Below are 26,913 nucleotides of genomic sequence, written 5' to 3'. Positions count from 1 at the left end.
TCCTTGACCTCTCTCTCCAGGTCCTGGGCTGTTTTCCCAGTGACCTGGAACGGGGAGCATCTTACAGTTGGGTTGGCTCCTGTCTCCACTTGGTGGACAGCCAGGTTAGTGAGCCCAGGCCAGTTGGAGAACAGCAGCTGGTAGGAACCCAGCACCCCTCGATCTCTGCCTGCTGGTCAGGGGTTAGCTGGTCAGAGAGGGGAACTGATTCCGGCCCCTGTCTCAGGGAATAGATCCACCAAGGGGTCATCTCCCTGCTCCTCCCACTGGCCACACATGGCCAGTACCAAATTCTCCCTATCCCAGTGCGGCTTCATCATGTTGACATGGTACACTGGGTGTCTGTGAGCCCAGCTGGACAGTTCCACTACATAGTTCACCTCGTTCAGCTGATTGATGACCTTAAAGGGCCTGTCCCAGGCAGCCTGTAGTTTGTTCTTTCTCATGGGGATGAGGAGCATCACCTGGTCCCCGGTGGCATAGGAGCAGGCCCGCGCTTAGCAGCCGTACCAGACCTTCTGCTTCCCTTGGGCCCTGGCTAAATTCTTCCCGGCCAAGTCCATGATCTCAGCGAGCTTTTCCCAGAAAGTCAGGACATGCTCCACCACTGATTCTCCATCGGGGGAAGCCTTCCCCTCCCACTCATCTCTCATCAAGTCCAGGGGTCCCCTCACTCTCCTCCCATACAGCAACTCAAAAGGAGAGAACCTGGTTGATTCCTGGGGCATTTCCCGGTACGCAAACAGCAGGTGGGGTAAATACTTGTCCCAGTCCTGCGGGTGCTGGTCCATAAAGGTTTTCAGCATCATCTTTAGCGTCCCATTGAACCTCTCCACCAGCCCATTGGATTGGGGGTGATACACTGAGGCCCAGGTGTGCTGGACCCCACACTTCTCCCACAAGCACCGGAGCAGAGGTGCCATGAAATTGGACCCCTGGTCTATAAGGACCTCCTTGGGGAACCCCACTCGGCTGAAAACAGTCAGCAGTGCATCTGCCACAGTCTGCCTCGGGATAGCGAGTAGTGAAATCTACCACCACCAGAATGTATTTTTTCCCTGCCCAAGTTGCCTTGCTGAGGGGTCCCACTATGTCCACAGCCACCTTCTAGAAAGGCTCATCTATGATGGGCAGGGGTTTCAATGCCACTTTCCCCTTGTCCTGGGCCTTCCCAACCCTCTGGCAGGGGTTGCAGGACCTGCGGTATTGTTGGACAGCATCAAAGACCCCGGGCCAGTAAAAGTTCTGTAACAGTCTCTGCCTGGTGCGCTGGATTCCCTGGTGTCCCGAGAGAGGGACATTGTGGGCCAGGTATCGTAGCCTGCTGTGGTACTTCTGGGGGACCACTAGCTGCCTCCTGATCCCCCATGGTTCCACTTCCCCTTGGGGAGCCCATTCCCAGTACAGGAATTCCTTCTCCCACAGGAATCTCTCCCGGCAGCCTTTCCCCAGGGGTTTCTCCACGCTGTGGCCAGCAAGTTCCCTCAGCTTCTGTAAGGAGGGATCCTTCTGCAGCTCAGCCTGGAATTCAGTGGCTGGGGAAGGGGTGGGGACCTGCTTCCTCGCCACTTGGGTCCGAAGCCGGAGCCCTGCCAAATCCTGTCCCCAGTGGCTCCTTTCCCGCTGGAGTAGAGACCAGCACCCCTGGCCGGGCACCGCCCCCAGTGTCAGGGCAGAGTGCCTTTCACTGGCTCTGGCTACGGGTGATGACTAGGGCGCTTTGGGGGCCGCCTGGCCAATCCGCTAGGTCACCCCTCAATAGCACGTGGTTGGCAGCTGATGGTGCACCCCCACATCTTCAGGGCCCTCCTTTGCCCCCCATTTCAGATGTACCCTCCCCATAGGTACCTTAAACAGGGGCCTGCACACACCCGTCAGGGTCAGGTAGGTGTTGGGCACCACCTGGTCTGGGGCCACCGCCTCGGGCCGGGCCAGCATCTCCTCAGCGCCCGTGCCCCAGTACCCTGTGATCTGCTTCCCATCCACCTCCAGGGGAATGAGGCACTCGCTTCTCAGGGGCCATCCCGCACCCACCCTGTAGATTGAGAACTTCGAATCCAGAGCATCAAGCCTCCCTGAGGAGCTGGCCTGGGAGACTCCTCCCTCTAGGGCCATTGCTAAATTGCCAGCCCCTCCTGCCTGGGGCTAATCCCCCTTTGTTTTACTGCTCCCTAGTCACTTACTGCAGGATGCTCTGTCCAGGGGTGCAGTTTGATCCCACCACTATCACCAGTTGTCACGGAGTCCCCGGGCGATGCTCTGGAGCTGCTCCCTACAAAGCCAGGCAGGACTCTGGGGGAGTCTCCTCTCTGGGAGCAGCCTGTCTGCAGGACACACAGTTCACCCGGCTCCCCCCTTCCTGGGGCTGACCTCGGAGCATTCAGCATCCTCCGCCCCTCCGTGCGCTTCCCACAGCGAGTCCGCCCAGGCAGGGTCCTGGGGAAGCCAGAGGGTCCTGCCCCCCAACTTCGCAGTCAGATGTGACTCTCAGCCAGCATAAAACAGAAGGTTTATTCATCGACAGGAACATAGCATAGAACAGAGCTTGCTATTACAGACATCAGTGACTTTCAGCCAAGTCCATCTTGGGAATCCTGAGCCAGACGCCCTGGATTCCCCCTTTTCCAGTTCCCACAAGTAAACTGCCAACCTCCAGCCACCCGACCTCCACCAGCACCCCCCTTCATGCCCCTCCTCCTTCTCTTTGTCTCACTTCCCAGGCCAACTGGTCACATCCCTCTCCTGGGTCTCAGGTTACACAGGTGCAAACAGCTGGGCAGTCTCACCTGCCCTGAGGGCCTCAGCAAAATCACACACCCAGTTCCCATCACCGAAGTATTGGTGCAGTACACAGGGAAACTTTAGTATAGGACAGTAAGACTCACATACAACATAACAAGATAAATAAAACCCCACTTTGTCACACTCCTCACTTCCCTCCCATGGCTGGAGCCAGAGGCCAATTAGGGTTTGTGGGGCCCACGGGTTAGAGCAAGTGAGGCCCCCCCCATCCCCTCCCGGCGCTCCAGCTAGGGAGTGGGGTCAGGGTGCAGGGGCCCCCGGGGCACGGGCCCTGTTGGCCCAGTGGCTAATCGGCCACTGGCTGGAGCTGAGCATGGTGCTGGGTCCAGAACTCTCTTGTTTAACCCTGAGGGGAGCAAGGGAAGGGGGTTCTGAATCTCAAATTTCACTTTCCCTTCTGACTGGCCTGACACTGGGACCTTGGTGTGGTTTCCCTGTAGCTGCAGCCCAGTGCGGGGGAGGTGCAGCCCAGCCAGGGGAGGGGGAAGGGGAGTTGGGGATGTGCAGCCCAGCCAGGGGAGGGGGAAGAGGAGTTAGGGGGTGCAGCCCAGCCAGGGGAGGGGGAAGAGGAGTTGGGGGGTGCAGCCCAGCCAGGGGAGGGGGAAGGGGAGTTGGGGATGTGCAGCCCAGCTGGGTCCTGCTGGTCCCAGCACAGGGACATGGCTCTGGGGTAACCAGTCCCTGGCACCACACACACCTGGAAGCACCTGTCAGTGCCAGTGTCATGCCCCAGCAGGAGAGGCCAATGGTGAGGGGAAAAATAGAGACACGGGTGTAGGGACAGACATAGCGACAGGAGGAGGATGGACAGATGGGGGGCAGGGGAGAGAAAGGAGAGGGACAAACAGACAAGGGGGAGGGGATGGCGGGAGGGACAGACAGAGAGCAGGGGGAGGGGATGGGGGGAGGACAGACAGACAACAGTCTGCAGAAGAGAAGAGCGAGGGGGGATTCGATAGCAGCCTTCAACTCCCTGGAGGGGGGTTCCAGAGAGGATGGAGCTGGGCCGTTCTCCGTGGCGGCAGATGACAGAACAAGGAGCGATGGTCTCAAGCTGCAGTGGGGGAGGTCTAGGTTGGATATTCGGATATTTCACCGGGAGGGTGCTGAAGCCCTGGAATGGTTCCCTAGGGAGCTGGTGGAATCTCCTCCCTTAGAGGTTTTTAGGGTTTTGACAAAGCCCTGGCTGGGATGATTTAGTTGGGGATTGATCCTGCTTTGAGCAGGCGGTTGGACTAGAACCTCCTGAGGTTTCTTCCAACCCTGATCTTCTGTGATTCTATGGGAGGGGACGGGGGACAGATGGACATCCGGGGACAGGGGTGGGGTAGGGCGGACAGACAGACAGACGGGGACAGGGGAGGGAGGCGGACAGATAGACAGCAGTGGGGAGGATGGACAAACTGATGGAGAGGGGGGGGACGGACGGACAGACAGCTGGGGGGGACAGATGGACAGACAGCAGGGGGCAGGCGGACGGACAGACAGCCGGGGGAGTGGGGGACGGACAGACAGACAGCTGGGGCGGAAGGACAGACAGACAGTGGGGGGCGGGGAGTGCGGATGGACAGAGCCGGGGGAGGGGCGGAAGGACAGACAGACAGTGGGGGGCGGGGAGTGCGGATGGACAGAGCCGGGGGAGGGGGGGATGGACAGACAGACAGCGGGGGGGCGGACGGAGCCGGGGGGGGGCGGACGAAGCCGGGGGCGAGGGGGGCGGGCGGAGCCGGGGGAGGAGGGCGGGCGGAGCCTGGACGGGGGGCGGACGGAGCCGGGGGAGGGGCCTGGGCGCATCCCGGCTCGCAGCCTCCTGCCCGGTCCCAGCAGCCGGCGCAGCCCGGGGATCGGAGCCCGGCCCGGCCCGGCCCGGCGGAGGATGTGAGCTGACCGGGCCCGGGGCTGCCGCAGCCGGAGCGGGAGGTAAGGGGGACCCGGCCCGGTCCGCGCCCCGCACCTGGCGCCGCGGGCTGCGCTGCCGGCCCGGGGCGGAGGGGCCCCGGGGTGCGGCCCGGGGGCTCTGGGCGGCCCGGCTCCGGTGCGGCTGGACAGCTCCCGATCGGCCCCGCCAGCCGCAGCGCCAGCGCGGGCCGGACCCTGCCGCCGCAGCGGGAGCTGGGCGCCCCGGTCAGCTCCAGGCCCTGGCCCGGCTGGAGACATGTCCCTCCCTCCCGTAGCCTGGGGACCCGGCCCGGCCGCGCCCTGCGGCCGAGCTCCGCCGAGCAAGGCTGGGAACCAGGGTGGCCTTGGAGCCCCGGCAGTGTCCCCCAGCGCCCCTTGTCGCGGCCCCAGACCCTGCGCTCCGCGGGCCCCTCTCTGGGTCTCAGCCCAGCCTCTCCAGAGGGGAGTTTCTCCAGGCCCCTCCAGTGCTGGGGGACCCCTGCTGCGCCCCGGACTCGGGAGCCGGGGCGCTCCACAGAGCTATAGGCACCGGGCACTAGGTTCTTCTCCATCCCATTGCTCAGCGCCCAGACATCTCCGCTCTTCTGACTGCCGGGCTTCAGCCGCCTGGGGGCTCAGAGCCCAGGTCCCTGTCCTGGGCTCATACCCTTCATTTAAGAACAGCACATCAGCCAGAATGGGTCAGCCCCAGGGTCCATCCAGCCCAGCGTCCTGTCTGCCGACACTGGCCGGTGCCAGGTGCCTGAGCGGGAATGAACAGAGCAGGGCCTTTCGAATCATAGGGCGTAGGCACTGCACATTACTTCGTGTGACCCTCCGGGCCTCACAATCCCCCTGCTCCCAACAAACCCCAGTAACTTTGTGTCGTCCATCAGTTCTGCCCCCACTGCTCAGCCCCATGCAGGGCCGTAATAATGTTAGCCCACGGGCCTAGCACAAAACCGTGCCCCCACCGCTGGCAGTCACTGGCCAGGAAGGAAACTGACCATTTCACACATTCGACTCCCTGTCGGGCCACTTTCTGCACCAGGACAGCTTAGCTCAAAGGCCTTCCAAAGCCAAATAAGTGATGGCAGCTGGTTCCCCTGTATCCACTTCCTGACACAACCTCAGAGCCCATTGCTACCAGTTCCTCTGCAGGAGCCGGGCTGGGACCCCCTCCCATCACCCCTCCCCGGCTTTCCTAGGCTGCTTTTAGTTACTGGCTTAGCCAGCCTGTCCCATCCCCTGGGCCCTCAGAGAGATCCCTGAGCGGCTACTTCATGGCCTGAGCTATAATCTCCTTCCCTCCCATGCAGCCAGGCAGCTGGTGTTACCACCAGCTTGCTCGCCTGCATGCTGACCCCAGCCACCCATCTGAACCCCTTCACGGGCTTCCAGGGCAGACTGAGCCCTCTCGCCCTCTCCAGGGCCCTTGCCACATCCCCCTTTCTCACCCTGCACTCTGCCTGTTCCACGCTCCCTCCTGCTCCCACTCCAGACTTCCTGCCTCTGCCCAGTGCCGAGCTGAGCCCTGGCCCTCCAGATGCCCAGAGAGCTTGAGTTTGGCTGGAATCCCACCCCCCACCCAGGGCTGGCTGCTCAGCCCTAGCAGCAGCCCCTTGAGGCAGGAGCAGCTTGTGTGTCCCTGGGCAGAGCTGGTGACTAGTTGTCATCGGGAGTGCAGGGACGGTGCCAGGCTCCCCTGGCAGTGGTGTATGGCTAGGAAGAGAGCACAATGGGGCTGGCTGCTGCCAGGGCACAAGTTGCTCTGCTCAGAGAACTGGTGAGCCCCATCCCAGCAGAGCTGGGTTTCCTCTCTGGGGGGGGCTGTGCAAATTCCCGAGTGTGTCAGCTGGGCCCCTGTGTGCAGTGGAATGGGCGCGGGAAGTCCTTGGAGCCTCCCGCTGGCAGCTGCTGTGTGTTGTGGATTGGGGGTCTCAGGCCCACCAGCCAGGCTGGGCAGGGCCTAGCTGCCCCACCTCAGGTGCCCTCAGCATCTCCTGCTGCTGGCCCAATGCCTTGAAGGGGGGCTGGGAGCAATTTCTTCCATCTGGCTGGATTCTGCCTTATTCCGGCTGCTGCCCTGTGGCTAGGTGGGGGCCTCCTGGATGATTCCCGTGCCAGACTGGATGCCAGTTCTTGGTTCAGATGGCAGGGTAGGGGCATTGGTCACTTCCTTTTTCCAGCCCCTGGAGACCTGCCCGAGAGCTTACACTGGCCCCAAAGGCTGATTGCACTGCCAGAAGGGAGCACTGGGACTGGTTAGTCTGCCCTCCTATAGGACCCCGGCCGGAGCCCCTCGCCAGCAATCCCTGCACCCAGCCCAGCTGGCTGGCTGCGCAAGAGGGTAGCTTTTGCAGAGGATCAACCCACTCCAGCCAAATTGCCCCAGGGGTTAATCCTTCCCCCCCCCCGCCAGAAATCTGTGCCTTCATCCTAGTGAGAATTTGGTTAGAGGGGGCTTGATAAGAGGAGGGGGGTGTGGTGGTGCAGTGTGGGCAAGGGGCATGGTGGTGAAGTGTGGGGGAAGGGGACATGGTGGTGAAGCTAGGGGGAGGGGAACGGGGGATGGGGAATGGGGGATGGTGTGTGTGGTGGTGCAGTGTGAGAGAGTGGGAGGGGTGTGGTGATACAGTCAGGGGAGGGAAGGGGTGTGTGGTGGTGCAGTGTGAGGGAGGGGTGTGGTGATTTAGTAGGGGGAGGGGGTGTGTGGTGGTGCAGTGGGGGGAAGGGGACATGGTGAAGCTAGGGGAAGGGGTGTGTGGTGGTGCAGTGTGAGAGAGGGTCAGGGGTGTGGTGGTGCAGTGGGGGGAGGGGGACATGGTGGAGCTAGGGGGAGGGGTGTGGCAGTGAAGTGGGGGGGAGGGGGTGTGGTGGTGCAGTGTGAGAGAGGGTCAGGAGTGTGGTGATGCAGTGGAGGGAGGGGTGTGGTGGTGCAGTGGAGGGAGGGGGAGGGGTGTGTGGTGGTGCAGTGAGGGGAGGGGGAGGGGGTGTGGTGGTGCAGTGTGAGAGAGGGTCCGGGGTGTGGTGGTGCAGTGGGGGGGAGGGGGACATGGTGGAGCAAGGGGGAGGGGTGTGGCAGTGCAGTGGGGGAGGGGATCCAGTGCCCTTTGTGGCTGGGGAGCAGGTGTCCTGGCCGGCAGTGCCGTGTGCCCGGCTGGGGGTTGTGCAGGGCAGGGTGTAATTCACGCTCAGCTTCCTGCCCAGCTCCTGGCGCCGTCCCAGGCTTCACAGCTAAAAATACCGCCGGACGGATCCAGCGCGGCGGGATTAGGGTAACCAGGCCACAGCCATGCTTTGCCCGGCGTGGGGCAGGGGCTCTGGCACCCACCTGCTGCAGACGGGCTTCCTGTGTGTGCCCCGCAGCCTGCCAGGCTCCCAGCTGGGCTCCACCAGCCTCCCCCATTCCCCAGCTGAGTCTGTGAGCAGCGCTGGCGCTGCCCGTCACTGTGGGCCGGGCAGGACAGGGAGCCCGGGGGGTGCTGGGTGTGGGGCAGCCCGGCCTGCGCTGGGAGCCTGGGGGGCGCTGGATTGGGACAGCCCGGCCTGCGCTGGGAGCCGGGGGGGCGCTGGGTGTGGGGCGGCCCGGCCTACGCTGGGAGCCCGGGGGGGCGCTGGGTGTGGGGCGGCCCGGCCTGCACTGGGAGCCCAGGGGGGCGCTGGGTGTGGGGCGGCCTGGCCTGCGCTGGGAGCCCAGGGGGTGCTGGGTGTGGGACGGCCTGGCCTGCGCTGGGAGCCCGGGGGGCGCTGGGTGTGGGGCGGCCCAGCCTGCGCTGGGAGCCCGGGGGGCGATGGGTGTGGGGTGGCCCAGCCAGGGCTGAGGCCTTCATCTTCCTCCCTGTGTGCTCAGACTCTGCCAGGGCCCCCTGCCCCCTGTGGGGTCTCAGGACCCTCCAGCCCTGCTGAGGGGCTGGCCCAGGTGGGGAGTGGGGCCCCATCATGGGGGCTGGCCCAAGTGGGGATTGGGAGTCCATCTGGGGGCTTGGCTGGAGTTGGGGGTGAGGGGCTCATCGGGGGGCTAGCTGCAGTGTGGGGCGAGAGGCCTGTCGTGGGCCCTGGTGCAAGAGGGGCTTGGGGGTCTGTCGGGGGGGCTGGCTGCAGTGGGGGGCGAGGGGCCTGGCACTGGGCCCTGACCTAGCTCTGTGGCTCACTTGGTGGCAGGTGGGTCCTCGCAGCCCCGGGATGAAGCTGAAGAAGCAGGTGACAGTGTGCGGAGCTGCCATCTTCTGCGTGGCCGTCTTCTCCCTCTACCTGATGCTGGACCGAGTGCAGCACGACCCTGCCCGGCACCAGAGTGGGGGCAACTTCCCGCGGGTAAGTGGCCCTGGCACCCAGGGGAGGAGGAGTGGGGCTGGGGCTCTCTGCCATCACCTCCCATGGTGCCTGCGGGGGAGTTCCCCCTTGCTCACCTGGCCATGTGTTGGAAGCCTGGGGAGGCCGAGTGCTGAGGGGCCTCCGAACCTCAGCTCCCTGGGACCTAGACCCACGGGGGAAGAAACGTCCCAGGGTTGTGCACCTAGCATGAGTCAAGTCTATTCCAGGGTTGCTTGCCCACCACTGACATGCAGCCATCTCTGGGGTGGGATGTGGCAGCAGTTGGACAGCGGCACAGTCTGTGGCAAGGGAGTGCTGGTGGCTCCCTGTCTGGGTGGCACTGCAGGGAGCTTTGGGAGGCTGACTGGCATTTGCCAGCTGCTGGGCTCTGGCTGCCTGCCCAGATTTACTGAACATGCTTTTTGTCTGGGATTTCACCTCTGCACCCAGCCCCCTTAGTGCCACTCTGGGTGCAGGGGCCAGCACTGACTGCCAGGGGAGAGTGCCCCTGCTGAGTGCCCCAGCCTGCTCCCAACAGCCCAGCACCCCCCAGCACTGCCCTGGGGCAATGGGGTCGTTTGTTGACTATGAGAGGAGAGCGCTCCCTACTGAGCCCTGACTCTGCTCCTTGCATGGCAGGCCCCCTCGTGCTGACCCTCCCTGCAGAGTGCACTGCCAGGCCATCAGTCCAGCAGCTAATACACAGGTGGCTCCCGCAGGCAGCCCCGATGGGCTCTCGCTCTCACCGCTCTCTGCTGGAAAATGGGGGGTCAATGAACCCCAAACATTCTGCGGGTAAAGAGCGACTTGGGCAAATGGCCAGGGACCCCGTTACTTCTGGGTTGCAGCTGTGTGAATCTGCGTCCCCTGGAGCTGCGGCAATGCCTCGTGGACGATGGATGGGCAGTTTTCCCCGGCATTTTGGGGCGGGGGGATGCTGCTCTCACCCCGTGTCTGTGACCTGCAGAGCCAGATCTCGGTGCTGCAGAACCGCATCGAGCAGCTGGAGCAGCTGCTGGAGGAGAACCACGAGATCATCAGCCACATCAAGGAGTCGGTGCTGGAGCTGACGGCCCACGCGGAGGGGCAGCCGGTGCTGCTGCCCTACCACACACCCAACGGCTCCTGGGTGCTGCCACCCGAGAGCCGGCCCAGCTTCTTCTCCATCTCCCCACAGGACTGCCAGTTCGCGCTGGGGAGCGGGGGCCAGAAGCCAGACCTGCAGGTGAGCGAGGGCCGGGGGCCTAGGTGGGATGGGGATCCGCCTGTGGCGGGCCAAGGAGCTGGGGGCTTGGAGAGGGAGCCGCCTGCGGGGGGTTGAGGGGTGGGGGGCTTGGAGGGGGAGCCCCCTGTGGGGGGCTGAGGGCCGGGGCATCATTGGGGGAGCCTCCTGCAGGGGATTGAGGGATGGGAGGCTTGGAGGGGGGTCCGCCTGCAGGGGGCTGAGGGGCTGGGTGGTCAGAGCGGGAGCCGCCTGTGGGGGGCATGGGCCTGAGATATCTGGGCTTGGAGGGGGAGCTGCCTGCGGGGGAGACGAGAAGGGGGGGAGTTTGGAGGGGGAGCTGCCTGCAGGGTTTGAAGGGCGGGGGAGCCGCCTGCAAGAGGCCGAGGGGCAGGGGAGTCATAGTGGGAGCCACCTGTGGGGGCCCAAGGGGCTGGGGGATTGGAGGGAGAGCCCCCTGTGTGGGGCGAGGGGCTGGGGGACAGGGGCCTGAGATATCTGGGGTCACACCCCGTGCTCTCACTGAGGGCTGGGGCAGGAGCAAAGTCTATCTCTTGGTGCAGCCCCTCACCGCTGAGCATCTAGAGATGGCTCCAGTGCAGGGGCTGGGTTGGCATCCTGGAGTTTGGGACTGGGGCTGGCGTCCTGGGGGTGTGAACTGGGGTTGTTGAGGATGGGGCTGGCATCCCAGTGGTGGAGGATGCAGCTGGCATCCCAGGGGCTCTCTGCCAGGGACTGGGGCTGAGGCTGGTGTCCTGGGAGCCCGGTGTCGGGGACTGGGGCTGAGGCTGGTGTCCCAGGGGCCTGGTGCCGGGGACTGGGGCTGAGGCTGGTGTCCCGGGGGCCTGGTGCCGGGGACTGGGGCTGAGGTTGGTGTCCTGGGGGCCTGGTGCCGGGGACTGGAGATGAGGCTGGTGGCCTGGAGGCTCCAGTCTTGCTGCTCCCACTGATCATGGTCCCTGGTCTTGCAGATGCTGGCCGTGGCCTCGGTGCTGCCCTTTGATAACCAGGACGGCGGCGTGTGGAAGCAGGGCTTTGACATCACCTACGAGCCCCATGAATGGGACACGGAGCCCCTGCAGGTGTTCGTGGTGCCGCACTCCCATAACGATCCAGGTGAGTGGGGCCCATGGAGCAGGCTGGGGCCTTGGAGCCTGGCCCTGGGCTTAATGCCCTAGGCTGAGCTGCGGGGAATCTCCTGGCGAAGGGTCCCAGGTATGGTCCCCAGGCCACACAGACGGAGGTCCCAGACACAGTCCTTTGGCCTCTCAGCAGTGTTCCCTCTAATTTTTCCCACCCATGTGCGGAATGAATTTTGTTTTGTTCACCAATATGGAGGTGATGTGTGACACATCACCTCCATATTGGTGCACATAACTAAATTCATATGCTGAGTTTGGAGCAGAGGGGTTCGGAGTGTGGGAAGGGGCTCAGGGTCGAGGCAGGTGGTTGGGGTTCAGGGGTGTGAGGGCTCTGGCTGGGGGTGCAGGTTCTGGCTGGGGTGGGGCCAGGGATGATGGGTTTGGGGTGCAGGAGGGGGCTCAGGGCTGAAGCAGGGGGGTGCATCTCCCCCGGCCGCGGCAGGTCTGGGCCAGGGCAGGTTGGGCCTGGGAGAGGGGCTTTTTTACCCCACTGTGACGTTCCCCTGGTGTTATCTGGCCTGGTGATCTGCTAGGTCACTCCAGTCCTCAACTCTGGGAGCCAGCTTTACCCTGCTCTGCTGTGAGAATCCCCACTCCTGGGCTGTTCCTCTGGCATGTAAGCTGCTCCCAGCTACGTGAGTGAGCACTTTTGGCCAGCCGCTGCTTGTATTGTGCAACCGAATGACACTAGCCAATGTCTCCGGTCCCAGACACAAGCCTAGGAACCTCTGTCTTGCAGTGTCCAGTGTCTTGGACGCTGTAAGCTTATATGAATTTGTCAGTTTAACAAAGAAATTGATATGTATCAGACTTGTTATCCCAAGGGGAGTCTCTGACATGCTTCAAACCAAATGCACTGCTTCAGGTAGAATAAACAAACAGATTTATTAACTACAAAGATAGATTTTAAATGATTATAAGTCAAAGCACAAGAAGTTAGATTTGGTCAAGTGAAATAAAAGCAAAACGCATTCTAAGATGATCTTAACACTTTCAGTGCTCTTACAAATGTAGATGCTTCTCACCACAGGCTGGCTGGTTGCCTTTCAGCCAGGCTCTCCCCTTTGATCAGCGCTTCAGTCACTTGGTGGTGGTGTCTGTAGATAGAGGTGGAAGAGAGCAGAAGAGCATGGCAAATGTCTCTCCCTTTTATCATATTCTTTCTGCTCTCTTGGCTTCCCTCCCCCCACCCTTTCTGAGTCAGGTGAGCATTCCCTTGGTCAGTTTGGGACTAGGATGAGGTAAGGGGGTGACTCCCTCAAGAGTCCAACAGATCCTTTGTTGCTGCCTAGGCCAGTGTCCTTTGTTCCTGTGAGGCTGGGCTGGGTTTGTCCAATTCATGCCTTGATGGGGTATGAACTGCCCTTCTGTTCCTCGAGAGTTTTGCCTGGGCTTGTTTGAAGCCATGAGGACACATTTTCAACCTCATAACTATATTCATGAAATTACAACCTATAACATCACTGTGACAACAATGCTCAGTGCATCATGAGCCTTCTGAAGACACCCAACATGACAAACTTTGCATTAGATACCACACAATCGTATTATAAGGATGAACATGGGGGTGCAGGGTGTTCCCCCGAGGTACAGAGTGTCACAGGGCCCGGGAGAGGGGCATCTCTCCCCAGGCTGCAGCAGGTCCGGGCCAGGGTGGGTTGGGGCTGGGACTGGGGGAGAGGAATCTCTCCCTGCTGCTGTCTTGAGTGCCTGCACTTGAGTGCCCTGCTGTGTGGCCACACGGCTTAGAGGGAATGTAGCCCCTGCAGGCAGGGCTCCGCACTCAGTCCCTGCCCTGTGCTTGTTGCACAGGCTGGATCAAGACCTTTGAGAAGTACTACGCAGACCAGACGCAGCACATCCTGAACAGCATGGTGCTGAAACTGCAGGAGGACCCGCGCCGCCGCTTCATCTGGTCTGAGATCTCCTTCTTCTCCAAGTGGTGGGACAACATCAGCACCCAGAAACGTGCTGCGGTGCGCAGGTATGGGGGGCCACAGCGGCACCCCGTGGAGAGGCACCGCGCCCACTCTCCCCAGCCTGAGCACCCAGTGGAGACACAGTGCCTCCTCTGAGGGTGCTGACCGTGGGGTAGGAGCGCTGGCCGTGGGATGGGGGTGCTGGCCGTGGGGTGGGGCACTGACTGTTGGGTGTGCCGGCAGGAGGTGCCGTGGGGTGGGGACGCTGGCCGTGGGGCGGGGCACTGACTGTTGGGTGTGCCGGCAGGAGGTGCCGTGGGGTGGGGGCGCTGGCCGTGGGGCAGGGCACTGACTGTTGGGTGTGCCGGCAGGAGGTGCCGTGGGGTGGGGGCGCTGGCCGTGGGGCGGGGCACTGACTGTTGGGTGTGCCGGCAGGAGGTGCCGTGGGGTGGGGGCGCTGGCCGTGGGGCGGGGCACTGACTGTTGGGTGTGCCGGCAGGAGGTGCCGTGGGGTGGGGGCGCTGGTCGTGGGGTGGGGCGCTGGCTTTGGGGCGGGGCGCTGGCCCGACTCTCTGGTGCCCGCTGCAGGCTGGTTGGCAATGGGCAGCTGGAGATGGTGACGGGCGGCTGGGTGATGCCCGACGAGGCCAATTCCCACTACTTCGCCATGATTGACCAGCTGATTGAGGGGCACCAGTGGCTGGAGAAGAACATCGGTGAGTGATGGGGGGCTGGGCCAGTGCAGATCCACCCTTGTCTCCTCATGGCTGTGACTGTGGCCAAGGGGTTGTGGGGGCTCTGGGACTGGGTGTGCTGCCCACGCCTGGGGCCGCGCCCTTAGGGAGGGGTCACCAGGTTCGCCCCACCCAGCCTCACTTGGTGCTCCCTTCAGGTGTGACCCCGCGGTCTGGCTGGGCTGTCGACCCCTTTGGGCACAGCGCCACCATGCCCTACCTGCTGAGACGCGCCAACCTGACCAGCATGCTGATCCAGAGGGTGCACTATGCCACCAAGAAGCACTTCGCTGCCACTCACAACCTGGAGTTCATGTGGAGACAGACCTGGGGTGAGAGGGCCTGGACCAGAGGTGGGGTGAGAGGCTGCCTGGGGCTAAGGGCGGGTGTGAGGTGATGCTGCTGCCCTCTTTCCTGGCAGTTCAGTGATCCCTGCTCACATGCGGCCTTCTGAGTGAGGAGCAGGCCCCTCCCGCCTGTCCCAGTCCCTGAGGGTGGGGGCCTCTGGCGCTGAACCAAGCCTGCCCTGCCAGGCCCCCCGCTGTTCCCTCCTGTGTGTGACTGGGTCCCAGTGTCCTTCAGGTGTGGCTGCCCCGTCCTGCCCTGGCCTGGAGTGTGGGCAAGCTGGGCTCCCCTTCCCTGGGCCATGGCCCCACTGCTGCCATTCCTGGCTCTGGTGGCACTTGAAGCAGGGCTCCTCCTCCTGGCTGGGCTGGGGGCCCTTCCATGGTGCCATGGATGAGACCTGGGGGGCACAGCAGCCAAGTAGGGGCAGATGGCGCCCGGGGTGGGCACAGCAACTCAGCTGGCTGCTTCTCTGCAGACCCAGACTCCAGCACTGATATCTTCTGCCACATGATGCCCTTCTACAGCTACGACGTGCCCCACACCTGCGGCCCTGACCCCAAGATCTGCTGCCAGTTTGACTTCAAGCGCCTGCCTGGGGGCAGGATCAACTGTCCATGGAAGGTGCCCCCTCGAGCCATCACCGAGGCCAACGTGGCCGAACGGTGAGTGAGCTGTGCCCCGCCACTCGGCCCCAGAGTCTGAGCATTCTGGCTGGCTCCGGGGCGTGCTTTCTGCACCCGCTGGCCCTGCTCTCTGAGGCCTCTCGCCTTGCTCTGCCGCAGGGCACACCTCTTGCTGGACCAGTACCGCAAGAAGTCCAAGCTGTTCCGCAGCAAGGTGCTGCTGGTGCCTCTGGGAGACGACTTCCGCTACGACAAGCCCCAGGAGTGGGACGCCCAGTTCCTCAACTACCAGCGCCTCTTTGACTTCCTCAACGCCCACCCCAGCCTGCACGTGCAGGTACCGCACCGGGCTCCCAAAGGGGCTGCAGCTGGGAGGTGCTGGGGGGTTCAGAGGAGCCCCACCCACTCTCTGGGGGAGGCTGGAGGTGTGGGGGGAGCCCCGCCACCTGGGGGGTGTCAGGGTTGCAGAGGAAGCCCCACCCCCGGGGATGCTGGGGATATGAGGGGGGAGCCCCTCCCCGTGGGAGATGCCGGGGTGTGAGGGGGGAGCCCCACCCCCTGGAGGATGCCAGGGGTGTGAGGGGGGGAGTGCTGCCCCCTGGAGGATACTGGTAGGTACAGGGAATTATATTGGTCTTGATGGAATATATGGGCCCGAAGAGTCACAAGTGTTAACACGACCTTGTCACTGTCCAGCGTTAAACAGGGTTAAGCGAGGCCTGGGGTTTAGCCTAGGGAGCCCTCTGCCCACTCAGTGCCAGGCATGTGCCCCACTGAACAGCCTGGCTCCTTCTACCAAAGGTGCAGGAAGAAGGAAAGCCCCATCAAAGCATTTGCGATGGGAAGTGTTCCCTGGAGCAGCATCCCTTGTGCCCAGTGCTGGCGCTGTGTGGCCTCAGAAGGCAGGCCCCTTGTCTGACTGCCGCCAGGTGCTCCCCAGGCAGGCTGGGTCCCCTCCGGGAGGAGGTGTTGGCTGAGCTGGGCTGGAGTGGTGCCTATGCTGTCATTTTCCAAGCCCGTTTCCGAGAAAGCCAAACCAGCCAAACAGCCAGGGACAGGAAAGTCCAGCCCAGCCTGGAAACGGAGCCTCTGGCTCCGGCGCCAGCTCGCCCATGCAGCCTCCCTGCTGGAGAAACAGGCCCAGCACGCAGCCATGCTGAGACTGGCAAACCTGTCCCAGTGCTGAGCTGGCAGGCCATGCCTCTGGCTGCTCCCAGGCTCACGGCAGGGCTGCAAGACACACAGCTTGGGCCAGCAAAGCCAGACCCATTAGAGGGGCAGGAAAAGGGAGCAATAGGGAAGAGAAGGAATACGGTGGGGAAGGAGAAGGGCACACGGGAGGGGTGACAAAGTGCTGTGCCAGGCAGTGGTTGGCATGGAGCTGGAGCCGGTGGGTGTGGCCTTGTCTTGGCCTGGCCCGGTCAGGACATGTCCCAGGCTCATGGTGATGGAAGCACAGCACGTCTTGGGGGCCAGGACGGAAAAGCTTGCCCTGCCCCTCCTTTCAGTCAGCAGTTCCCCCGGGTAGCTAGCCCTCCTCGGAGCCTCTTCTCAGGGACCAAGGGATGGGGGTGCAAGGCCCGGCCTCCCCTCTTGTCCACTGGCTGGGCCCCATTTCCACACCCTGGCTCTGGTTCCCTGCGTCTCCCGCTGACTTGACCTGGACTTCTGTTGGGAGGCCGGTTGGCTTGCACTAGTGCAGACTGGCTACCAACCAACTCCCTCCTCCCCAGCACAGCATGATTGCAGGTTACAGGGACCCCGGAGCAGCCTCTAGCCACTTCCCACAGTGAGGCTCACAAGTGAGTACGTTTGTAGGCACAGTTTGGGGTTGGTTCTGCTTTGAGCAGGGGTTGTACTCGATGACCTCCTGAGGTCCTTTCCAACCCTAATCTTCTGTGATTCTATGATTTATTACAACAAGCCTCACCCACCCCTGTGGGATTCGAGGAGGTGTATGCTGAGCCCCGCCCATCCCCTATGGGATGGGGGGTTGGGGAGCCCCACCCACCCCCTGAGGGGAGACATGGGGGACGCCCCCCCACAGTGTAGCTGTCAGAACTCTGGCCTTGTCAATGTACCTGCTTTCCAGGTGCTCTGTTGGTTTGTTACTGTCCTGGGGCCTCGGCTGGCTGCAGTCTGGGTCAGCCCAAAGGTCCATCCAGCCCCGTGTCCTGTCTGCTCACAGTGGCCAATGCCAGGTGCTTCAGGGGAATGAACAGAACAGGGCAGTTATCGAGTGATCCATCCCTTGTTGCCCATTCCTGGCTCCTGGCAGTCCCAGAGTGGGGGGTTCTCCTTGGCACCAGGGGCCACCACCTGGCTCATGGGCGGCATGGGGCCGCACTCTCCCTGCAGGCGCAGTTCGGGACCCTCTCCGATTACTTTGATGCTCTCTCCAAGAGGACCGGGATAGTCCCTGGGATGAAGCTGCCCGGCTTCCCTGTGCTGAGCGGAGACTTCTTCTCCTATGCAGACCGGGAGGACCACTACTGGACAGGCTACTACACCTCCCGGCCCTTTTACAAGAGCCTGGACCGCGTGCTGGAGGCCCATCTCCGGTGAGGGCATGGGGCTGGGGCAGGTGTCTGGGAAAGGGTGGGAGTGGGGGACAGGGCAGGAGGCTGGGCTGGAAGGAGCAGAGTGCAGTCAGTGACGGACTTGGGGGTGGGACAGATGGGGGCAGGGGCTTGGTGGGCTGGGACTCGGGGCACACACTGGGGGGATTTCAGGGGAGGGGAGTGTGATGAGTTGGATCACAGAACCCCACTGGGAGCTGCCACCTGTTGTGCCAAGACTACTTCTGCTCCTGCTTTTCTGCCCTGCCAGCTTAGGATTCCAGCACCCTGCCTGGTTTGAGCCAGACCCACTAGCCTGCTGCAAACCCAGACCCAGGTCTGAACCACGTTCCCTAACAGCTGTAGGCTTAACTGAAAGCAGTTTACAGAAGTGTTCCTGACCTTGACACTCAGATGCCCAACTCCCAATGAGGTCCAAACCCCAAATAAATCTGTTTTACCCTGTATAAAGTTTATACAGGGTAAACTCATAAATTGTTTACCCTCTATAACACTGATAGAGAGATATGCACAGCTGTTTGGCCCCCCCCAAGTTACTTTAATACATAATTAATAAGTAAAAAGTGATTTTATTAAATACAGAAGATAGGATTTAAGTGGTTCCAAGTAGTAACAGACAGAACAAAATGAATTACCAAACAAAATAAAATAAAACCCACAAGTCTATGTCTAATAAAACTGAATACAGACAAAACCTCCAGTTCCAGTAAGCTTCCTTTTACAGACTAATCTCCTTCTAATCTGGGTCTAGCAATTGCTCACATCCCCTGTAGTTACTATCTTTTGTTCCAGTTTCTTTCAGGTATTCTTGGGGGTAGAGAGGCTATCTCCTCAGCCAGCTGAAGACAAAATGGAGGGGTCTCCCAGGGGCTTAAATAGACTTTCTCTTGTGGGTGGAGACCCCCTCCTCTCGCCTATGCACAGTCCAGTTCCGAGATGGAGTTCTGGAGTCACCTGGGCAAGCCACATGTCCATGCGTGACTCACAGTTTTACAGGCAGAAGCCATTGCCCATGAGGTATCTTGAATGTCTCCAGGAAGACTTCTTATGTGGACTGGAGCCTTCCAAGATGCATTGTTCCTTAAGTATTAGAGGGGTAGCCATGTTAGTCTGGATCTGTAAAAGCGGCAAAGAGTCCTGTGGCACCTTTTAGACTAACAGACGTATTGGAGCATAAGCTTTCGTGGGTGAATACCCACTTTGTCGGATGCATGACGTATTCACCCACATTAGTCTATAAGATGCTACAGGACTCTTTGCCGCTTTTATTGTTCCTTAAGTGCTTCTTAATTGGGCACTTAACTTAGTGAATTCCTTTCTCCAGGAACTGACCAATGCTCTACTAAGTTTATTTAGAAATCAAGCCAGTACACGGCCAATATTCATAACTTGGAATACAAAAATGATACATGCATACAAATAGGATTAATAGATTCAGTAGATCATAACCTTTACATAGATATGTTACATGGCATATGTAGCATAGAACATATTCCAGTTAAGTCATATATATTCATAAGCATATTTCCATAAAGCCTTATGGGGGGCACCATCACAGGGAGATTCAGGGCACAAGGGGGATTCAGGGGGCCAGGATTTGGGGGCAGGGCAAGGGGAGATTTGGGAGCAGGGCGAGGGCATTCAGGGGCAGGGTGAGGGGGATTCGGGGGCAGGGTGAGGGGAGATTCGGGAGTAGGGCAAGAGGGATTCAGGCTCAGGACAAGGGGGATTCGGGGGCAGGGTGAGGGAGATGCGGGGGAAGGGTGAGGGGAATTCAGGGCCAGGATAAGGTGGGATTTATGGGCAGGGCGATGGGGAGTGGGGGCAGGGCGAGGAAGATTCAGGGGCAGATTGAGATGGTTCAGGCACAGGGTGAGTGGGGATTTGGGGGCAGGGCAAGGGACATTCGGGTGCAGGGTGAGGGGGATTTGGGGCGGGGTGAGGTGATATTCGGGTGCAGGGCAAGGGGAGATTCGGGGGCAGGGCGAGGGGGTTTTGGCGCAGGGCGAGGGGAATTTGGGGCCAGGGCCAGGGGGATTTGGGGGCAGGGCGAGGGGCTATTCGGGAGTGGGGCAAGGGGATATTCGGGCGCAGGGCGAGGGGGAATTTGGGGCCAGGGCGAGGGGATATTTGGGTGAGGGGAGATTTGGGGGCAGGGTGAGAGGGATTAGGAACAGGGTGAGGGGATTTGGGGGCAGGGAGAGGGTCTATTCAGGGGTGGGGGGATTTGGGTGCGGGGCGAGGGGATATTCAGGCGCAGGATGAGGGCAGATTTGGGGGCGGGGCAAGGGGATATTTGGGTGTGGGGCAAGGGGATATTCGGGTGCAGGGTGAGGGGGTTTGGGCGCAGGGTGAGGGGTGTGCGTGGGGAGGAGCTGTGGCTGATGGGTCTGTGTCTGGCCCAGGGGTGCAGAGGTCCTGTATAGCCTGGCGCTGAATCATGCCCGGCATGCTGGCATGGACAGCAGATACCCGCTTTCGGATTACACCCTGCTGACCGAGGCCCGGCGTGCCCTGGGGCTCTTCCAGCACCACGATGCCATCACGGGCACCGCCAAAGAGGCCGTCGTGGTGGATTACGGTGTCAGGTACAGCCCTGGGCCACGGGAATGTGCAGAGCTCCAAAGACCCCAGACCTGGCTGGGGGAGCTGGGTGGGTGAACCTCTCCCTGGGTGCGGGTCCCCGTGGGGGAGGGGCTGGCAGGGGAGGGTTGACGCTGATTCTCTCTCCGCCTTTTCCTCGCGGCTCCGGCCCGGCTGCCCAGGCTGCTCCACTCCCTGGTGAACCTGAAACACGTCATCAGCAACGCCGCGCACTACCTGGTGCTGGGTGACAAGGAGGCCTATCGCTACGACCCCACAGCGCCGTTCCTTGGCATGGTGAGCCCGGCCCTGCGCCCTGGTCCCGGCCCTGACCTTGGCCTCCCTGCCCTGAGCCCAGCCCCAGCCCCGCTGCCCTGCGCCCGGCCTCTCCCTGACCTTGGCCTCCCTGCCTTGACCCCAGCTTGGCCCCACTGCCCTGACCCCAGCCCCGGCCCAGACCTTGGCCACCCTGTCCTGACCCCGGCTTGGCCCCTCTGCCCTGACCCCGGCTTGGCCCCTCTGCCCTCACCCTGGCCTGGCCCTGACTTTGGCCTCTCTGCCCTGACTACAGCTTGGCCCCACTGCCCTGACTCGGCCCGGCCCCTCTGCCCTGACCCCAGCCCGGCCCTGCTGCCCTGACCCCAGATTGGCCCCTCTGCCCTGATCCCGACCCCAGCCACTGCCCTGACCTTGGCCACCCAGCCCTGACTCCAGCCCGGCCCCTCTGCCCTGACCTCAGCTTGGCCCCTCTGCCCTGATCCTGACCCCAGCCACTGCCCTGACCTTGGCCACCCTGCCCTGACTCCAGCTTGGCCCCTGTCATGGACTGTGGGGGAGTCCAGGCCCTGCACCCCTCTTCCTGGGATTCACTGTGACTCTCAGCCAGCCAGTAAAACAGAAGGTTTGTTGGACAATAGGAACACAGTCTGAGCCAGAGCTTGGGGGTACAACCAGGACCCCTCAGTCAAGTCCTTATGGGGGGCAGGGAGCTTAGACCCCAGCCCTGGGGTTCCCTACATTCCACCACCCAGCCCCAAACGGAAACTAACCCCCCCAGCAGGCTCCCTCCTGCAGCCTTTGTCCACGTTCCCAGGGCAGAGGTTTCACCTCCCCCTCCCCCTCCCAGCTCAGGTTACAGGCTCTCTGGTCTCCCATCCCCAGGTCAACACTCCCCCCTCCCTGCTGCGTTGCAGCCCCTCTGCCCTGACCCGTCCTCGCCCCGCTGCCCTGACTCCAGCCTTGGGCCTGACCTTGGCCCCTCTGCCCTGACCCGTCCTCGCCCCGCTGCCCTGACTCCAGCCTTGGGCCTGACCTTGGCCCCTCTGCCCTGACCCGTCCTCGCCCCGCTGCCCTGACTCCAGCCTTGGGCCTGACCTTGGCCCCTCTGCCCTGACCCGTCCTCGCCCCGCTGCCCTGACTCCAGCCTTGGGCCTGACCTTGGCCCCTCTGCCCTGACCCGTCCTCGCCCCGCTGCCCTGACTCCAGCCTTGGGCCTGACCTTGGCCCCTCTGCCCTGACCCGTCCTCGCCCCGCTGCCCTGACTCCAGCCTTGGGCCTGACCTTGGCCCCTCTGCCCTGACCCGTCCTCGCCCCGCTGCCCTGACTCCAGCCTTGGGCCTGACCTTGGCCCCTCTGCCCTGACCCGTCCTCGCCCCGCTGCCCTGACTCCAGCCTTGGGCCTGACCTTGGCCCCTCTGCCCTGACCCGTCCTCGCCCCGCTGCCCTGACTCCAGCCTTGGGCCTGACCTTGGCCCCTCTGCCCTGACCCGTCCTCGCCCCGCTGCCCTGACTCCAGCCTTGGGCCTGACCTTGGCCCCTCTGCCCTGACCTGCCCCAGCCCTGACATTGGCCTCCCTGCCCTGACCCCAGATTGGCCCCACTCCCCTGACCCTGGACCGGCCCCTCTGCCCTGAACCCGGCCTGGCCCTGACATTGGCCTCCCTGCCCTGACCCTAGCTTGGCCTCGCTGCCCTGACTCTGGCCTGGTCCCTCTGCTTTTACCCCAGCCTGGACCCACTGCCCTGACTTCAGCCCCAGTCACATCCCTGACTCCAACCTCCCTGCCTTGCTCCAGATTCCAGCCCCGACCCCAGCCCTCAGCTCTACTATCCTGCCCCTGCCTGCGTTCAGGGGGTTACCCCAACCATCAGGGTGCTCCCCAGGAGCGGCTTTCTGCTGCCCTTTTGCACGGCTGGGGCCTGCCCCACTCCCTGTCTCTGCCCCTCTGCCTGGAGGGGTCCTGGGGCTGGCGGAGGCTGGGGGTACCCGCATGGGAGCGTTACGGCGCTGACTCAGCTCCTCTCTGCCAGGACGACATGCGCCTCAACCAAGACTCGCTGCCTGAGAAAACCGTCATCAAGTTGGACACATCGCCCAGGTAGGAGCCGCCCAGCCCCTGCCCAGGGTGTGCACACCCCAACTCCGGGCTGGAGGGACGGGTCCCTGCCCAGGGTGTGCACACCCCAACTCTGGGCTGGGGCACGGCCTGGCTGGAGGGATGGGCCCGTGCCTGTGTTCACTCTGTCCTGGAGGACCTGGGGGCTGCCAGGAGCCAGGCCTGCCCCTGTGGCTAAGCGCTCTATTCACTCTAGCCTGCCACTGTTGGGGTGCTTTGGGGGCTTGAGGCTGTCCGGGAGCTGTCGACTGCTAGGGGCTGGAGGGGTCATCAGGGGTGGGGGGCTGTCAGGGGCCAAAGGTTGTGGGGGGCCATCAGATTGGAGGCTGTGAGGGGCCATCGGGTTCCGGGGACCATCAGGGATCGGGGCTGGGGGCCATTGGGGATAGGGGGCTTGGGGTGGCTGGGGGCCATTGGGGATTGGGGCTGTTGGAGTCTGGGGGCCATCGGGAATAGGGGGCTTGGGGCAGTTGGGAGCCATCAGATATTGGGGGCTGGGGGCTGTTGAGGGCTGGGGGCCATTGGGGGTTGGGGACCATTGGGGATTGGGGGCTGGGGGCCATCAGGGACTGGGAGCTGGCAGCTTCCGGGAGCTGGGGGCCATCAAGGGTTGGGGGCTCTCGAGGATCAGGGCTGGGGGCCATCAGGGGCTGGGGGCCATCGTGGATCAGGGGCTGGGGGCTGTCAGGAATTGGGGGCTGGGGGCCATCGGGGATTGGGAGCTGTCAGGAGCTAGGGGCCATCAGGGGCTGAGGGGGATCCGTTGGGGGCTGGGGGCTGTCAGGGATCAGGGGCTGGGGGCCATTGGGGGCTGGAGGCTGTTGGGGATCGAGGGCTGGCGTCTGTTGGGGGCTGGGGGCCGTCGAGGATCAGGGCCATCATGGGCTGGGGCCAGGCCCTGCCCCGTGGCTGAGTGCTGTCCCCGTGCAGGTTCGTGGTGCTGTTTAACCCGCTGGAGCAGGAGCGGCTCAGTGTCGTCTCACTGCTGGTGAGCTCCCCGCGCGTCCGGGTGCTCTCCGAGGAGGGGCAGCCCCTGGCCGTCCAGCTCAGCGCCCAGTGGAGCTCAGCCACAGATATGGTGCCCGATGTCTACCAGGTACGGGATGGGGCTGCAGCCTCACTCCGCCCCATTGGGGATGCCCTGAGCTGGGCAAAACCTACTAGGCACACAGTGCCCCACCCACACCATGAACACCTCACTCTGTATACCAGCCCCCTCACCCTTCCCCTGAACACGCCCCATAGCCCCCCTCAGCAGCCCCACAGACCTCTCCTCCACTCCTGGCACACACAGCCCTGCCCACCCTGAGCTCCCCCTGGCTGTGCCCTCCGCCTGCTGTCAGGAGTCCCAGTCTCGGTGCTCTGGACCCTCCCTGAATGAACCCAGACAGGACGCTAGTGCAGTGTGTCTCCCTCCGGGCGCACAGTTACTAGGGCAAGACTCCTTGGCTTCAGTGCCTCCTGGTCTGACGGCGGAGCATTCAGCCGCCTGTCCACGCTGTGAGTGCCGCAGTGGGTCCACCTGGGGAACCCTTTCATGGCCCCAGTGGGCCAAGCACCCCAACTCTGCAGTCAGCAGTGACTCTCAGTTAGCACAGGAAACCGACGGGTTTATTAGTCGCGGGAACACAGCGTAGAACAGATCCTGTTAGCACAGAACTTACGAACATTCAGCAAAGTCCATCATGGGGTGGGGGGGAATCCCAAGCCCCCCCAGAACCCTGGGCCCAGCCGCAGGTAGACCAGTTTCCAGCAGCCCAGCATATGTCATGCCTAGTGTGCCCCTCCTCTGGCCTTTGTCTCTTTCCCCAGCAAACAGGTCGCCTGGTCTCCACCTCTCGCTTTGTTCTCCAACACCTCTGGCTGATTCTTGCAGAGGATGAGCTGGGGCCACAGTGTCGGCCATTGTCTGTGCCCAGGCTGTCACACCTGCCCTCTAGGGGTCTCTGCAACGAGCACACGCCCTTGTCCCATCACCTAGACATTTGAGTAACACATGGGGGAAACTGAGCCACACTCACAGTATTCAGACAAAACATTAAGAACATTCCCATTTCGCCACACCCGCTCCCCCAGGTGAGTGCTGTTTCCATTTCCCAAAGCTGAGTCTGGGGGCAGCGGTCCTACTCACGTCTCCCCTCTGATTGGCAGGTGTCCATCATGACCCGGCTGCCAGCACTGGGCCTCAGTGTTCTGCAGTTGTACAAGTCGTTCGACAGCCACACCACGCTCACGTCGTCTGTGCGCCTCCACCTGCACGGGCGTGACTTGCCAGTGCGCCCGCGCGAGGTCTTCCCCATGCATGTGGTCCCCGCCACCTCCGACGACTTCTGCCTGGACAACCAGCACATGCAGGCCTGCTTCTCGGGCCTCACCGGCCTACTGCAGGTGAGCAGGGGGACGGGTGGGAGGCAGCATGCCTGGCACCCACGCGCTCACTGCCTGCCTGGCCTGCTTCCTTGCAGAGCGTCCGGTGGGCTGGGGAGGAGCACAAGCTGAGCAGTGAGTTCCTCATCTATGGCACCAGGAGCGCCAAGGACAAGAGTGGGGCCTACCTCTTCCTGCCGGATGGCGATGCCAAGGTACAGGGCACACGGAGGGGCCCAGGGCCCTAGGAGCAGCCGGGCACTGAGGCCAGTGGAGGGGGGGCTTGGGAGGGCTGGTGGGACCGAGGGAATGAGGCAGAGGGTTCCAGGCTGTTATACCTCCCCTCCCTCGTGCCTCTGCACCTGTGTCAGGCTGCCCTTGTTCCCTTCACAGCCCTATGCCCCCAAGGAGCCGCCCGTGGTGCGGGTGACCGAGGGACCTTTCTTCTCGGAGGTGGCCAGCTACTACCAGCATGTGCAGCAGGTGGTGCGGCTCTACAACGTGCCAGGTGAGGGCAGCGCAGGGTGGGCGGCTCCAGGAGCTGGGGGGCTGGGCAGACGCTGAGTCTCTGGCCGTCAGCGGGGTCCCGGCATTCCACTTGCGGGGTGGGTGAGGTGAACTCAGCCGTCTGCTTTGCAGGGGTGGAGGGCCTGTCCCTGGATGTGTCCTGCCTGGTGGACATCCGCGACCACGTCAACAAGGAGATGGCCCTGCGCCTTAGCACTGGCATCGCCAGCGAGGACACCTTCTTCACCGATCTCAACGGCTTCCAGGTGCCTGGCAGCCCTGGGCAGCGCCTTCCCTGTCGCCTGGCCATCTCCCCTGCCAGGGCAGAGCCAGTACCCCGCCTTCTGGGCCTCTCCCAGCCCTGCCCCCCGGGGCAGAGCCAGTACCCCACCTTCTGGGCCTCTCCCAGCCCTGCCCCCCCGGGGCAGAGCCCTCTCGCGCCTTCGGGGCCTCTCCCAGCCCTGCCCCATGGGGCAGAGCCCTCCCCCGCCTTCTGGGCCTCTCCCAGCCCTGCCCCCCAAGGCAGAGCCAGTACCCCACCTTCTGGGCCTCTCCCAGCCCTGCCCCCCGGGGCAGAGCCCTCTCGCGCCTTCGGGGCCTCTCCCAGCCCTGCCCCATGGGGCAGAGCCCTCCCCCGCCTTCTGGGCCTCTCCCTGCCTGGGGGCCAGCTTGCCGGGAGCCCCCAGGTGGCACGCAGGGCATTGGTGGAGCTTGGAGCAGGGCTGAGCCAGGTGCCGCACCTCCTGATCTCTCCTTTCCTCTAGATCCAGCCTCGCAGGTTCCTGAAGAAGCTGCCTCTCCAGGCCAACTTCTACCCCATGCCAGCCATGGCCTACATCCAGGACAAGCAGAGCCGCCTGACCCTGCACACGGCCCAGGCCCTGGGGGTGTCCAGCCTGCGCAGTGGTGAGTGGGGCTGCTGGACCTCCTGTGGAGGGGTAGTGCCCCAGACCCATCTGCGCCCGGCTGCAGTGTTTCCTTGAGCCCCGCGCTCACCACTGCTCCCAGTCTAAGCAAGGCCAGGCTGGTTGCAACTGAGAAACTGGACAGGGAAACTGAACGGGGCGCTCTCCCCTGGCAGTCAGCGCTGGCCCAAGGGCGGCACTAGGGGCACTGGGCTGCAGGGAGCGGGGCGGGGGGCTCCGCAGGAGGCGCTGGGCTGCAGGGAGTGGGGCGGGGGGCTCCGCAGGGGGCTCTGCGCTGCAGGGAGCGGGGCGGGGGGCTCCGCAGGGGGTGCTGGGCTGCAGGGAGCGGGGCGGGGGGCTTAGCAGGGGGCGCTGGGCTGCAGGGAGCGGGGCGGGGGGCTCAGCAGGGGGCTCTGCGCGGCAGGGAGCGGGGCGGGGGGCTCCGCAGGGGGTGCTGGGCTGCAGGGAGCGGGGCGGGGGGCTCCGCAGGGGGCGCTGGGCTGCAGGGAGCGGGGCGGGGGGCTCCGCAGGGGGCTCTGCGCTGCAGGGAGCGGGGCGGGGGGCTCCGCAGGGGGTGCTGGGCTGCGGGGGG

At 63.1% G+C, this 26,913-nt stretch overlaps 1 protein-coding gene across 2 annotated transcripts; it reads left to right on the top strand.

Moving 5' to 3' along the window:
* Window positions 1-4,579: 4,579 nt before the first annotated feature.
* MAN2A2 (mannosidase alpha class 2A member 2) lies at window positions 4,580-26,414 on the top strand. 2 transcript variants are annotated; one of them, XM_043493983.1, is made up of 20 exons: window positions 4,617-4,722; window positions 6,870-7,030; window positions 8,845-8,997; window positions 9,965-10,222; window positions 11,191-11,335; window positions 13,174-13,345; window positions 13,869-13,996; window positions 14,173-14,346; window positions 14,838-15,024; window positions 15,145-15,322; window positions 17,344-17,546; window positions 19,970-20,152; window positions 20,330-20,444; window positions 22,457-22,524; window positions 23,473-23,638; window positions 24,694-24,930; window positions 25,008-25,124; window positions 25,303-25,417; window positions 25,549-25,682; window positions 26,181-26,414. In XM_043493983.1, the coding sequence occupies exons 3-20, from the start codon at window positions 8,866-8,868 to the stop codon at window positions 26,397-26,399; spliced, it is 2,931 nt and encodes a 976-aa protein (XP_043349918.1). In that variant the 5' UTR covers window positions 4,617-4,722; window positions 6,870-7,030; window positions 8,845-8,865; the 3' UTR covers window positions 26,400-26,414. The 2 variants fall into 2 exon arrangements, with proteins under 2 accessions (XP_043349917.1, XP_043349918.1); XM_043493982.1 differs by lacking the exon at window positions 6,870-7,030 and having other exon boundaries at window positions 4,580-4,722.
* Window positions 26,415-26,913: the final 499 nt, after the last annotated feature.

This window comes from Dermochelys coriacea, chromosome 10 (genome assembly GCF_009764565.3).
Source record: "Dermochelys coriacea isolate rDerCor1 chromosome 10, rDerCor1.pri.v4, whole genome shotgun sequence".
Lineage (NCBI taxonomy): Eukaryota > Metazoa > Chordata > Testudines > Dermochelyidae > Dermochelys > Dermochelys coriacea.
Note: the sequence above shows the minus strand (reverse complement) of the source record. Positions and strands in the feature narration are given on the sequence as shown.